Genomic DNA, 14,667 nt, shown 5'->3' with positions numbered 1-14,667 from the left:
CCGTATCTCTTAAATGCAAAAACTGCTTACTTGTCTCATCCTGAACACAAACAACCAACAACAATTCATATAAGCCTAGATATCATGACATCACACACTACACCAAGCGCTTGGTCTTGCTGCAGCATCGTGAAAGGGCTTCTTTTTGCCATGCACCTGGCCTGGTTTTGGGGGGCTCAGAAAACTCAGTCTAGCTCAGAGTCAAGCTGAATGTTAGCTTCCACACAAATGTTCAGTTTACTTATTTAAAAAAGTCACATTGTGCCAAAAAGTGATCGTGGGCCATACAATGATTAAAGCCACTACGAGTAAGTCGGCACGTTGGCGACACCTTTGAACAAAAGCGGTAGTATTATTACGACGCCAGCTGTCGTGAAGCTGTTTTCTAGCTCGTGCAGGGCGTTCAGATTCAAATAATCAGGAAGCAATATGGTGCGTGTCCGTGTGTTGAAAGCAAAGTGTGAGGGCACCGGACTCTTTTCGGCTCTGTGAGTCTATGGGTGACACAGCATCAACTAATGCCAGTAAGTGCTAAACACACCTGATTGCAATGAGTTGATGCATTGTCACCTCTCACGGAGCTGAACGAGTCCGTGTCCCCACACAAAGCGAATGAACGAGAGATGGCAGTTAGTTAGAATGGATCACGATGAGGTAATGTGTTTATGTTGTAAATAATGACTATTTCAGATGAATAATGGTCATCTGATGATGCTGATGAGGCAAAGTAAACTTTGTTTTAGTAGGCTACCGCTCATTCATTTAGGAGTAAACACTGCAGTCTACGTTCGCTGCGTGAAATTGTGTATACGTTGCTTGGCAACGCCCTCCCGCCCGACTATCACTCTCCCTTTTCGCTTTTCTTCATTGCATTTTCTTTTTTTTCTTTTATGGTTCAGCCCCGTTATCAGTCATTATGACGACAAACAACTGTCTCAAACAAGGCTCCCGCTCCCCTTCCCTCACCTGGAGGGATAGGCTTCTCAAATCGCGTAACTGCGCCACACTGAAATCTGTGACCATTGACCAATACGGATATGTGACCATAGAGCCTGCACGAGCGAACCGAAAATCAGACTGGGTGTACGACCAGATCAAATGCAGTAATAAAAACTATATAAAAACGTCTTTCTTTGCACTGATGGTCTCGTTTGCTGTTAAAGGTAATTTATGATTATGAGAGGAAACATGAGGCTGTTTAAAAGATATTTATAAGTTACTCGTTGCCGCTTTAAAGTCCACCATGTTAAAGCTATTGCCCAGTTACACTGTAAGTAGGGAGGGGGATCATTAATTTCTATTCATATTGATACCATTATAAAGACTCTGCAATCCAAATCTTTATCGATAGCCTACTTTTCTATTATCTTGTTAAAAGAGAACTGGTATTATTGCTTTAATTGCTTATAAGCTGAGCAGAGCTAAGGATAGGACCATATCCAATCATTCCATATTTAGGCCTACTGATTATTTTGTATTGCTGGGAAAACAAGTTTTTCACCCAAACTGTATTATTCAAGCTTCTCCGGAAAAAATCAAATTTCTTTTTTTCTTGATGTTACATTTGAACACATCATGATGTCATTTTATTGACCTGTGCCTAATAATCAGTTTACTGAGCCGACCTGAACTTATCACATTTTTTTAAGCCAACTACTTCTTATCCTGCAGATTTGGATATGGATTTAAAAACTATCAAATTTTTTAACTGCGGGACTTGCTACAGTCTCTCGTTTGTTGATCACCGCTGCTTTGAATGAATGATGAGACGGTGCCGAGCCCGTCTGCAGCGGCAGCGACTCAGAGGACAGAGTTTTTTTTTTTTTGGGTTGGGAGACGGAGTTGAAGCGGGTTGAAGGAGTTTCTTCAAGACAGTCGAAGGTACACCACTTTTACAGTCTATGATGCGGACCAGTGATGGAATAATACGCTGAAGTAGGCCTAATTAGTTGACTCTACTCAATATTCAAAATTACATCATGTGACCTACTGGACTCTAGAGCGGTATCGATAAGCTCAAACGTTATTGATTTCTGGGGTTTGAATAGCGGAACCAGGTCCATAGCCAGCTTTCGGAACGTAGACAGCGAAACTGCGCGCACACAGGCTGCTGTGTGTGTGTGTGTGTGTGTGTGTGTGTGTGTGTGTGAGAGAGAGAGAGATAGAGAGAGAGATAGAGGGCGAGAGATGCTGCTGGCTGCCGCGCGCAGCTGCTCAATTGCAAATATAGCCGATCTATTTTGTGTGAGTTAGCAGGAAAAAAAGGTTTCTAAAACACATGAATAAATAGCTTAGACTACTGAGAACCCCACTTAAATCCACTTGCCCGTTCGGGCAAACAAAGAGCAATCACAACTTGCCCTAATATTATTTTCACTTGCCCCGGGCAAGCGGGCAACCGTTAGTGTCAACCACTGAGTTACATGTTAACATAGGACCCCTTCTTTGATAGTTTAGTTTAGTTTAGTTTTATTTGTGCAGATAAACAAGATTAAAATGGCAAGAAGATGCGCATAAACATACATAAATGCACGGGTGGGACAAAAGAAACCCCGAAGGGCTTATAAGGGATGTCCACCTGATATTAAAATACAATAAGGTAAAGAAAAAAAGACAAACAATTAAAGAGCTAAAACAACTACAAAGTCATGTTACCTTCACAATTCTTGCATCCATTGAACTTGTGAGTTTTTGGAGAGTTTCTGCTTGAATATCTTTGCAGGATGCCAGCATAGCCTCCCAGAGCTGCTGATTTGATGTGAACTGCCTCCCAATCTCATAGATATTTTGCTTGAGGATGCTCCAAAGGTTCTCAATAGGGTTGAGGTCAGGGGAAGATGGGGGCCACACCATGAGTCTCTCTCCTTTTATGCTCACAGCAGCCAATGACACAGAGGTATTCTTTGCAGCATGAGATGGTGCATTGTCATGCATGAAGATGATTTTACAACGGAAGGCAAGGTTCTTCTTTTTGTACCACGGAAGAAAGTGGTCAGTCAGGAACTCTACATACTTTGTCGAGGTCATTTTCACACCGTCAGGGTCCTGCCAGCTCTCTCCCCATGATTCCGGTCCAGAACATGACTCCGACACCTCCTTGCTGACGTCGCAGCCTTGTTGGGACATGGTGGCCATTCACCAACCATCCACTACTCCATCCATCTGGACCATCCAGGGTTGTACGGCACTCATCAGGAAACAAGACTGTTTGAAAATTAGTCTTCATGTATTTCTGACCCAGTGCAACCGTTTCTGCTTATGATCATTGTTTAGGGGTGGCCGAATAATAGGTTGGTTTATGCACAACTGCAAACCTCTGGAGGATGCTACACCTTGAGATTCGCGGGACTCCAGAGGCACCAGCAGCTTCAAATACCCGTCTGCTGCTCTGTAACGGCATTTTAGCAGCTGCTCTCCTAATCCGATAAATTTGTCTGGCAGAAACCTTCCTCATTATGCCTTTATCTGCACCAACCCGTCTGTGCTCTGAATCAGCCACAAATCTCTTCACAGTACGATGATCACGCTTAAGTTTCCGTGAAATATCTAATGTTTTCATACCTTGTCCAAGGTATTGCACTATTTGACACTTTTCTGCAGCAGAGAGATCCTTTTTCTTTCCCATATTGCTTGAAACATGTGGCCTTCTTAATAATGTGGAACGTCCTTCTTAAGTATTTTTCCTTTGATTGGGCTCACATGGCAAACTAAATATCACAGGTGTATGAGATTGATTTCAATGATCCAAGGCGTCCTGAGACACAATATCATACATGAGTTTAATTGAAAAACAAAAAAGTAAATGTTTATGACCCTTCAATCCAATTTGCATAATAATTTGGAACACGGTGTATTAACATAAATAAACCGCTTACTTCACCTTTAAATATAAAAAAATGTATGGATAAAACTGTTATTCTGCATTGTCTTATTTCTCCTACCATCTTGTTACTTTTTACTGTTCTTTACTTCACCTGTCACCGCCTACATTTATCTTACAATATCTCCCATGCAAGACAAAGCAGAAACCAACTTTTGAATAACTTGTGATAATTGTTATGATTGGTTCTTAATATGACTTAAAGACATAGAGAAATTATATTATAAAATTATAATTGACAAATTCGCTCTCTAAGTTCAGTCCGCTCGCTGAATCATGTAGATGTATGAACTGTTGAATCTAAAAACCGAAAAAGCCATTTCCTAGAAATCAACTATGGAAATTAGTGTGAATCAGTCGTCATAGGTGATTAACTGTTCTTTAGGCAATTAAAATATTTGTTTTACTGTTTAATCAGGGCAGTAATAACAGACTGAATAAATGTTGAGCAGGAATTATCCAGACAGCGTTTAAACCTGTCTTGTATGATGTGTACATTATTATTCATGCCTTCTTTTTACCCAATAACTGAATTGCACAGAATGTACAGTATGTTTTTAACCTTAATGTTCATTTGCATGGGCAACCGTGTGTGTCTATGCACATCTGTGTGGTCGTTAGTTGTCAAACCAAAGCCATGTTTAACAGAGAGTCCAAACATGTTTGCTGATGTTTCCTTAAGCACACAAGAATAACAAAAGCCTAATTTGAAACTTTACAACCATATCTACATTGTACTTGAAGATGTTCATGGGAGTGGTAACGAGTGATTAGGCAGCGCTCGAGTGTGTCTGTCTTTGGTACCTTTCTCTGGCTCTTCTGTCTTCAGGCGACTGTGGAGAAGTTGAATGGAGAAGTCTCGGGACAGAGAACACAGGTCTTCACCGTGCAGGATGGACAAGGCCTCCAGTGGCAACTCCAGCAACTTCCTGTCTGCCAGCAACACCACATACTCCCCTGGTTCTGCTGGTAATCCAGTCATATACATTTATATACAGTCCCCTACAAACGTATTGGAACAGTGAGGCCAATTCCTATGTTTTTGCTGTAGACTGGAAACATTTGGGTTTGACACCAAAATAGACAAAATAGAGACAATAGATCAACATTTCAGCTTTCAATTCCAGGTATTTACATCTGGATCTGATTCACTGATTCAACTGAGAAGATAGCTTTTTTTGTAAAGGAACACCACATTTTTAGGTGAGCAAAAGTATTGGAACAGATAGACATAAAATAAATAAAAATTAATAAGACTTAATATTTTGTCACAAATCCTTCGCTTGCAATAACTGTTCAAGCCTGTGACCAATTGACATCACACAACTTTTGCATTCTTCTTTTGTGATGCTTTTCCAGGCTTTCACCGCAGCCTCATTCAGTTGCTGTTTGTTTTGGGGGGTTATGCAAAAGTTTTTGACTATTTGTCAACGGGTCACAGGCTTGATGCAATTATTGCAAGAGAAGAATTTGCAACAAAATATTAAGTTTTATTCACTTTAATACATTTTATGTCTATCTGTTCCAATATTTTGCTCACCTTAAAATAACATCTGAAGCTGAAATATTGATCTCTTGTCTCATATTCATCTTTTGGTGTCAAACCCAAATGTTTTCAGTCTACAGCAAAAATAAATGAATTGGCCTCACCGTTCAATACTTTTGTAGGGGACTGTATACACACACTTTTCCTCATATAATGTATATTGTATGACACTAAAAGTAATCCTTTGTACCTTTGAATATGTAAGATGTTGCTGCACAACAACCTTTAACGGTTTAATAGTTTAGTGGCCTTATAAGCATCACTGCTCCTTGTACAAGAGCTGAGTTATCATGTGTGTAAATCAACAGGTATCACATGAAATCATCAACATTGGCCTGGGGGTGTAAGCTCCAGCTTGCTTTAATGAAACCTGCCAATGTGGTACCAATAAACAGATAGGAATCATAGCAGATCTTGGAATAGTCACTTGTATGGCTTATAGCTAAAGGTGTGACAGACACAAGCAAGCTCACATACCAACATCTACCGTTACCTGCACTTTCTTCTTCTTTCTCTTTGGTTTTGCTCATGTCAGAGACCGGTAGCCTGAGGAAGGTGAGGACATGATGTGAGGATCAGTAGAACTAAACTACTATGTTTGACAGGACTTAAAATGGAGCAGATGGGGTGAGGTGACAACGGGACATCTTAACAGTTGCTGTGTGTAAAATGCTGCACGAACACAGACAGAAGAACACACCTGATCAACCAAGATAACCAGACTTTGATTTGAATACATGTTTTAAAAAACATTTCTCACAGTGGACATTTTTGAGACATAAATATTTTTACCACTGTAGCATTGTTTCCTTCCTTAGGCTAAGACACTTACATGACATTTGTTAAGGCTTTGTAGTGGACACATTGGATAATCTGATGACATACAGTATATGGTATTTCACCTTAAGCAAGAGAAGTCAAACTGAGTGAGAAGTGGATTCAAATAGTCTTCCATATCTTGCACAATTTTCCTGAAGTGAGGTGTTACCATTTTTTCCGCGGCAGATTTCTGTACGGGGGGAAGAAAAAAGAAAAACAAGTAGGAAGTTTCAGTAATTGCAATGCAGTATTCATTGTTTCAGGTCACTGATTACATTCATACATGCGTCTGTCGCAGACACACAATGCTTGGATGTAAAAGTCTGCTGTCCCAGGAGGTTTGCAGTGGATATGGTTGATAAAGGGAAAGAAGAGAATAAGTCTCAACAAGACGTACACAGGGAAAAAGCTGATGGTCATCAGAGGCATCTAGCCTGCCGTCAGCACCTTGTAAAAAGGCTTCCTTAAGAAGGCCATGTCTAGTCTCTTGGCCAAAGGCCCGAGTCTGCTCCCTCAGAGCCAGCAGTTCCATAGGGCAGACAGAAACTTTGGCCACCCTAGAGCACACCAGGGTACCTAAAACAACAGAATTGAGACACAATTCAGACAAGCATACTCACAGACACATAGAGGGCATGTAAACTGTCCCACTCCCTGTGAGCACCTCAGCCCCCTCCTACCCCTGCTCCTTTTGTAAGGTATCCTTCTTTTGTCTTGTTTTTTCTGTTTCATTAATGCGTCATGTAAGATTAATTCCAAGAAAAGGTCATGTGAGCAGGGCATACGGTATGCTAATACCCTGTAATGCCCTATGAAAGCTGGTGTTCCATGCCAAGCCAGTAGCATAGGTCAAAAGAAAATGCAGATGATTTGTTTTACATGTCTTTTCCTCCATCCTCCGCAATGAGTTAATTCGGCTTCATTTCATATGCTGACAATAATGGTATGTGCAGCAGCATATTAAATACCATATTCCCCAGGGCAATGGAACCAATTCAATTCTGTGTAGAAATACATAATAGCAGTAAATCTGCAGTTGGAAATCATCTGTAACTTTCAAACAAGTAATACGTTCAGACCGTTCTTTGTGTTGTGATGACTGGTAAAAGCCACTAACCTGTACTAAGCAATGGTTTCCCCTTTTGATTTGGAGCTTTGGTCATCTCATAGAAGGCCCCATAAAGTATTGATCTAAAAAATAAAACAAACACACATACACTACTATATATATATACATATATACTATGTACTGTGTCACATGTTTATTTAAAATACTTTACATTTCAAGGAATGTAGATACATTCCATCTCTATTCACAAGTACATACACACAGTAATTTCAACCATCAGCCCTCTAGTGGCAGAAGTAGCACACATCAGGCCTTTTCTGCTCCAGATATGACTGTAGCCTAGACCTAATGTGACTTGTGTGACCTGCAGTGTTATTTGCTCCTGTACCATGTAACTGTCAGGGCAATGGTGAGAAAAAACAGATAAAGACACAATAGAAATTACCCATCTTGAGAGTGCTGAAGCAGCAGGATGTTCAGGTTTGGTGGAAGCTCTGACAGGATGTTTAGGTGGCTGGGATTGATGGTCAGGTGGCTAAAGGCCTGCAAACCAGAAAGTAATTTCAAGATCATACATCTAACAGTATTTTATACATACTGAAAAGGCCTTTTTATTGTTTCTTCTTAATCTGAATATTTTATTTACCTTGTGGTGTGTTCCTACTAATGTCTATGTGCGGCTGAATTCTGCGGCCAAAAATATTTTCATATACCCTAAAAGTAGCCTGGTGCTACCAGACCATCGTACTTCATTTTATTTGTACAGAAGGAATTTCCGACTTCACTACATATTGTAGTCTATGGATCTACCGGTACCTGGCAACGGTAACTTGCTAGAGCCTAACGTTTAATTATTTGGATGAGAAAGGTTGTAGGCGTCACGTCCATACTTTCCCGAGCAGATGCACTGGAACACAGACAGGTCGGAACTCGGAACTACCAAGTCGGAAATTTCCAAGTTCCGAGTGTAAAGGAACGCAGCATTCAACTGAAACTGGAGCGCGACTTCGACGTCATCGTTCTCAGCCACTTCCTCTGTTCGCTGATTGGACACTCAGAAATTTGTTCGAGCAAAATCCCACTAATACGCCTCATGCCCAGACTGACTACTGAAGGGAAAATTAAATTTGGGCGGAAGTAGGTAGGCGGGCGGAGCCAGGCTACCCTAAAAGACCATGTCTTTCTAAACTCCACAGTGTTTACAGTAAGGTCTATGCAGAGTTGGCAGGTTTGTAAGTCTTTTGCAAAAAGAGAGCAATTCTGATAAAGAGTGAGATATGGGGGATACATAAGATGAGGCAACCTACTGTACTTTACATGCTCAGCTCACTGCAGCTGTACAGTAGAAGTAGTACACACACATCTGAATGGTGATTTATATTAATAAAAATCTGAGATAATACAAGTAAACATGTTGCAGAGTCAAGCTATTTCTGTGTGTATTAGCTGCCTGTCACCAAAGTTATAACCAAACCAAGGATGGGATTTCGAAATAGGATGAACAATTGCATTATTCATCAAAACTGATTAGTTTAATTAGTAATTAAAGTGTAAAACGTTCATCATATCCATGACTTTAATTTGCAACGTCAATAATATGGAGCAGTTTTTCAATTTGAATTGCTTCTGAAGACATAACTATTAATAACATTTCTAAACAACAGATTAAGTGATGATACTCACAATGTAATATATATCACATAACCAGTTCAGCAACCAAGGTCCATTATAAGGTATATTAGTATATACAAATAAACACCCACCCAGTGATGCCGGTAACCCGTTACCGCGATTTAATGTAAATAAATGTGCACGCATGTGTCTCTAAACGCTCCAACTGCTCCTCTCGTCTTTTTGGTAGCGCCCCTCGTCTCTGACATGCAGTGTGTGTGTGTGGGTGTGCCTGTGTGCCTCTGTGTGTGTCTGTGTGTGTGTGTGTGTGCAGCAGCATTACGGCCGAGTCTAAGCTGAACTGTGGCGCAAAGCAAACGTTTTCCCCCCCATGAAATATAGCGTCTGCTATGGGGATATTTAGGATTCTAGTACGGTGATGTCTAAGAGATAGAAGTGTTTAAAACTTGGAAACTTATAGTCACGTGGCAACCGGTGGCCGCACACAGTCTATCACACATGAGACATCGCAGAGAAAAGTCAAATTAATGCATGAGAGTGAAGGGCCAAGAACGTTAAGTTTAAAGACACTGCTACTGTCTTTGCACTTTGGAGGAATGCATTTATTTTCATGGGGGAAAAAACTTTTTTTTTTATTAAACCATAATTTTTATTATTTTGAAAACAGTATGCCTATAGGCTACTAGCCTACAAGCTTTATTTTATATATTTTCAATGATTCTTAATATGTGCATGTTTTAAATTGAGATATATGGGTTTCAAAACCTGTAAAGTAACGTTTAAAGTAATTTGTAATCTAACTTAGTTACTTGTAACATCAAGTAATCAGTACAGTAACTAAGTTACTATTTTAAGGAGTAACTAGTAATCAGTAATCAGATTACTTTTTCAAAGTAACTGTGGCAACACTGCACCCACCCACTGTTAATACAGTATATAGATTATAATATATACACCACCTGGATTCTACTAAGCAAATAGACAAGAGACCTCCATTGGGCAAAAACTGCAGTGATTAATATGTTTCAATTGGCAACAAGTTATTTAACCCTAACTGCTGCAGTGAATAGCTTCTTATTTCTGAAACAACCATGTCAAAATACATATGCAGTGGTTTTGGAAAATATGTTTCTCTGTTTCAGAGGGGTGTAATTATTGGCCTGCATCAAACAAAGAAAACTACTAAGGAGAAGCTGAAACTATTAAAATGGGGTTTTAAAACCTGGATAGATAGTAATGAACCGTCATCTTACGAGGAAGAAATGTGGTCGTAAAAAAAGTATTTAATGATCGTGATGGGAGATCACTAAAAACATTTGGTGGAATCAAAATGTAATCTACAGGAGTACTCCTGCCTATGTTTAATAGTGAAAGTACAAACATTTCCATACGCAAAATGCGAAGAGAACATAAGGAATATGGTCTAATCCGATGTGTAGCCTCCAGAAAAACACTTATCATTGGGGCTTATCAGGAAAAAAGCTTCAATTTGCCAGGGAGCCTAAATATAGGACTCTGGAGTAATGGAAAAAGGTTGTGTGGTCTAATGAGACCAGATTGACCCTGTTACAGAGTGATGGGTGCATCATAAGGTAAGAAGAGAGACAGATGAAGTGATGCTCCCAGGTGGCAGTGTGCTTATCATTGGGGCTTATCAGGAAAAAAGCTTCAATTTGCCAGGGAGCCTAAATATAGGACTCTGGAGTATTGGAAAAAGGTTGGATGGTCTAATGAGACCAGATTGACCCTGTTCTAGAGTAATGGGTGCATAAAGGTGAGAAGAGAGACGGATGAAGTGATGTTCCCAGGTGGCAGAGCACTGTACAGCAGATTTGGTCAGTTGGTCAGGTCTAGGTTCAGCAACCTACTGTGCCAAATAAAGCTTATCAAAGTGTGGTACGGCGAATATGTGCCATAATCAACGCTAAAGATGGTCCAACAAAATATTTGAGTGTGTGAGTTTGTTTGGGCCGGGCAGTCTACATCAACATGTTTCTGTGATTACTTTCCAGAAGACTCGTCTGACTTTCAGGGAGCAGCTTTCATGTAACTTCATGACGTAGTATGTGATGTTCACTCTAAAGCCATACCAGCAGCACTAATATTGTTTCCCCCATACCATGCTGAAAATGACATCATCCATACATCATTAGTGTGGAGGTTGGGTGACCCGGTACCTTGGAAAGACTATTGAGGGAGTCCTCCACTCCCCTCAGCATGCTGCTGGGACTCTCCTGCTGACAAACCAGCAATTTACTATGAAGGCTGAGCAGAGCCGAGAGCTGGGACACACTGGTGCTGGCACAGGCTGAACTTAGGACCTCAGCGATCGTAGCAACAGTGCAACAGCTCTGAGAACACAATACAAAGTGGATGAAGGAGCTTTCTAGTAATGACAGGTAAGTAGGAGATGACATACTGAAGATTACAATTGTTGTTGATGAGACTGTACATGAAAGTGAAACCTGGTGAGTAGCATGCAAACTCTACACATTTAACAAACACTGCACACTCAAGACACAGTGTTGCACACTACCTGAAAGAGGGCAAGGTATTGACCGGCCACTGCAGGGTCAGACTGGCCATGACACTCCAACATGTTGAGAGAGGCATCAGTCAAGATGGAGGAAGGAAGCTTGTGTTGGAGACACAGGCTGATGGCCTCACACAGCGCCATACTAGCCTGTGCCAATAGCTGCTGGGCTCTGTGCCTTTTTTGTAACTACAAAGACATCACAGACACACAAACACACACATAATGCTGACAGATTAACTTCCCTGTGCACTATGGAAGTCAGTCTGGAAAATAATCACAAAGCAAGGCTTGTGGGTTTTATTTCTCCACCTTAAAAAAAATAAGCACATTTGTTGGGAAGATATTTATAAATAGTTTAAACTGTAGGTACACGTTTATACATCACGGTTGATCTAAACATTTTGAAAGAAGGTCATTTTGTATGGGAACAATCATTTTAAGTCAAAATACAATACCCTCATTTAACGTGTACCAATTCGGATGTGGACATGAGATCTCAATAAACTGACTTTCATGTGAGAACCATCTAGAGTGCCAAGAGATGTACCTCCTGGGGATTTGAGATGGAGCTAAGTAATAGGAGATTAGATTAGCGATGAGTCAGAAGTGAAGGGGTCCCTTGTGAGTTGGTACATACCTGCAGCTCAGCACTTTTGGTAGAGTTCTCAGTCGGCTCTCTTCTGCTTGATCCTCGGCCTCTCTCTTTCTCTGAAATGTCCTCCTCCATCAAATCAGCTTTAGGGTCAGAATCGGCCCCCGTCTGCACAAAGTTAATTCAAGATCATCGAACAATAATTGTGATTAACATAACATCCCCTAATGATGACAAACTATAAAGACCGTAGCATATCAGTCAGTTATTGTGTCAGCACACATCCATTTCACTAATCCTAAGCTTTTTAACCTGCTAGCAAAATGTTCCAGGTTTTTTGTCAATTGCTAAGTATGTGTGTCCATATGTGCCACTGGTTCAGAACTCCCAGATGGCCCCTAAGCAAAATCCTCCAAGATTTATATGATTCCCCCCAAAATTAAATAAGAGTGTGTTCAAAACGTAAGGGATTTCTCTCTGGTATGTTGTTTTTGTGTCCACAACATTTTTAAGGCGTAAACAGTCTAGAGTTACTTCAAAAAGGTGTTCGGTTTTACTTTAAAACAATAGTCAGTGACAGTTGGAGATGTCAGGAAACAATAATAGAAAAGGTGTCAAGCACGATTCATCAGTTGCATCAATTAGACTGATGACATAATATGTCTAAACTACTTAAATAATACATCTACAGACACACATTAAATGCTCCACACTTCATGTAAATAACAGAAAAAATGAATTATTATAGTCGACCCACTTTGCTTTTGTAATAGCCTAAGCATTACTGGCAAGTGATTTACAACCACACTTTTACACAATACTTGAGATTTAGGATTGTAAATGTATTTACTGATTGAGTATTTAGGATCATTGGTTGTGGTTATTAATCTTTAAATCGTTAAAAATTAAAAATATTCCCCTATGATTTTCTAGATAATGTATTATACCCATCTAGAACATAGTGCCAGAGAGAACTCTGTTTGTCCAATACAGTACATGAGCATTATGTTTAAACATGTATTGGGGCGACTGTGGCTCAGTTGGTAGAGCAGGTCGGCCGATGATCAAAGGGTTGATGCCACCCTGTGTCACAGTTGTTGTGTCCTTGGGCAAGACACTTCAACCACCTTGCCTCGTGTGAATGTCGATAGTTAGTGTTACGATCCTGCCTGGGCCTCAAGCCCTTTGTTGTGGTGTTCTCACCTTTCCCTTGTCTGGTCTGATTGCAGGGTTGGAGTCAGGTGTGCAGGAGCCAGGCACCAGCATCCACAGCTGCCACCAATCTACTAATCTACTGCTCTACATATACCCGGTTCAACCTTCCAGACACTGCCAGATTGTAAACTCTGTTACCCATCTCCCAGCCTGACTCCTGCCACCAGCTCCAGCCCTCGTCAGCCAGCTCTCCCTCCCTGGACCCCCCTGCCTGCCTGCTCTTGCCTGCCTCTGCTCGTCTCCCCGGATTCTCCCCTTGGCACTTCCCCCTGGACCCCCATGCCTGCCAGCCCACTCCTGAGCCCGGCCCAAAACCCCAGATTCCTTCTAAATAAACCCTCTTAAACTGGTACTGTCTCTGCGCCTGTGTCCTCCCTGTCCAGCCGTTACAGTTAACTTGCTATCGGTGTATGAATGTGTGTGTGTGAATGGTAACGTGGGAAAGGAAAACAGGTCTCCCTTGCAAAAGAGTCTTCGGTCTCAATGGGATATACCTGTATAAATAAAGGTTAAAAAAAAAAAAAAAATTATATAAACATTTGTGGTGTACCTGTTTTCCATTCCAAATACCACACAGGAAAAGTTGATCCTCCTGCATAGCCAGCAGTCTGAGGTATTTTCCCATCAGACCCAAGCAGCTAGCTCTGGTCTCCATGTTGTTGAGGGTGTTAGAAGTGACTGCAGCCAGCTGGCCCAGAGCCAACTGCCCCAGGGTTTTACCCATATTCACCCATTCCTTGACAAGAAGGAAGGAATTTACGGCTAAACATGGAGATGGATGGCAATGTAATTACTTGTAATATCATCAAATATTTAGATACAAAAAGCTGAATGGTAATAGGGGAGTACAGTACTGAGAGAGCCAAAGAAAGAGAAGGAGATAGAAAAAATTATAAGTGACAAAATAAATTGGAAATACATGTGCAAATTAAAGCATTTTATCAGCTCAATATGGTTATACTATTCATGAAGACCAATACAAGCGCTCATGTATCAGTACACTTGTTGTGCACACATCTTACAACCCTTCTCAGTCTCCTTATCCAAACAATACATATTAAATTAGCAATTTCCAAGTTGGAGTTCAGGGTGATGCAATTGATAACATTGTGTTAGGATTACCGAACATGTGTTGGCTGGCCATAAGCCCATTCAGAATGAAGGAAACAATCTTACGTTGTGTAACCATGACATGACATGACTGGAGTCTTATTGGTAGTACGTGTTGCAATTCTGGAAATCAAACCTTTTTTTAAATGCAATTATTAGTGGCAATATACAGTACAGTATGTTATTGACAAAAGGGGAAGCCGACTTGGAATATTGACTTGCTGTTGCACTTGTTTGATTATGACCATAAATCCATGATATAATACAC

General features: G+C 40.7%; 1 protein-coding gene across 1 annotated transcript in view; it reads right to left on the bottom strand.

The window, feature by feature from the left end:
- The window catches only part of cfap46 (cilia and flagella associated protein 46), a gene marked incomplete at both ends in the record, with an annotated part of 92,295 nt that overhangs the window by 15,474 nt on the left and 62,154 nt on the right, over positions 1-14,667 (bottom strand). The window contains 10 exons of the mRNA XM_080037262.1: positions 4,685-4,852; positions 5,920-5,972; positions 6,329-6,435; positions 6,643-6,821; positions 7,363-7,436; positions 7,760-7,857; positions 11,124-11,297; positions 11,483-11,668; positions 12,120-12,242; positions 13,840-14,025. Coding sequence (XP_079893388.1) covers positions 4,685-4,852; positions 5,920-5,972; positions 6,329-6,435; positions 6,643-6,821; positions 7,363-7,436; positions 7,760-7,857; positions 11,124-11,297; positions 11,483-11,668; positions 12,120-12,242; positions 13,840-14,025 — 1,348 coding nt within the window. The remainder of the gene's footprint in view (positions 1-4,684; positions 4,853-5,919; positions 5,973-6,328; positions 6,436-6,642; positions 6,822-7,362; positions 7,437-7,759; positions 7,858-11,123; positions 11,298-11,482; positions 11,669-12,119; positions 12,243-13,839; positions 14,026-14,667) is intronic.

The sequence above is a fragment of the Ammodytes marinus genome (genome assembly GCF_949987685.1).
Source record: "Ammodytes marinus genome assembly, chromosome: 11".
Lineage (NCBI taxonomy): Eukaryota > Metazoa > Chordata > Actinopteri > Uranoscopiformes > Ammodytidae > Ammodytes > Ammodytes marinus.
This window is presented reverse-complemented; position numbering and strand designations above follow the sequence as displayed.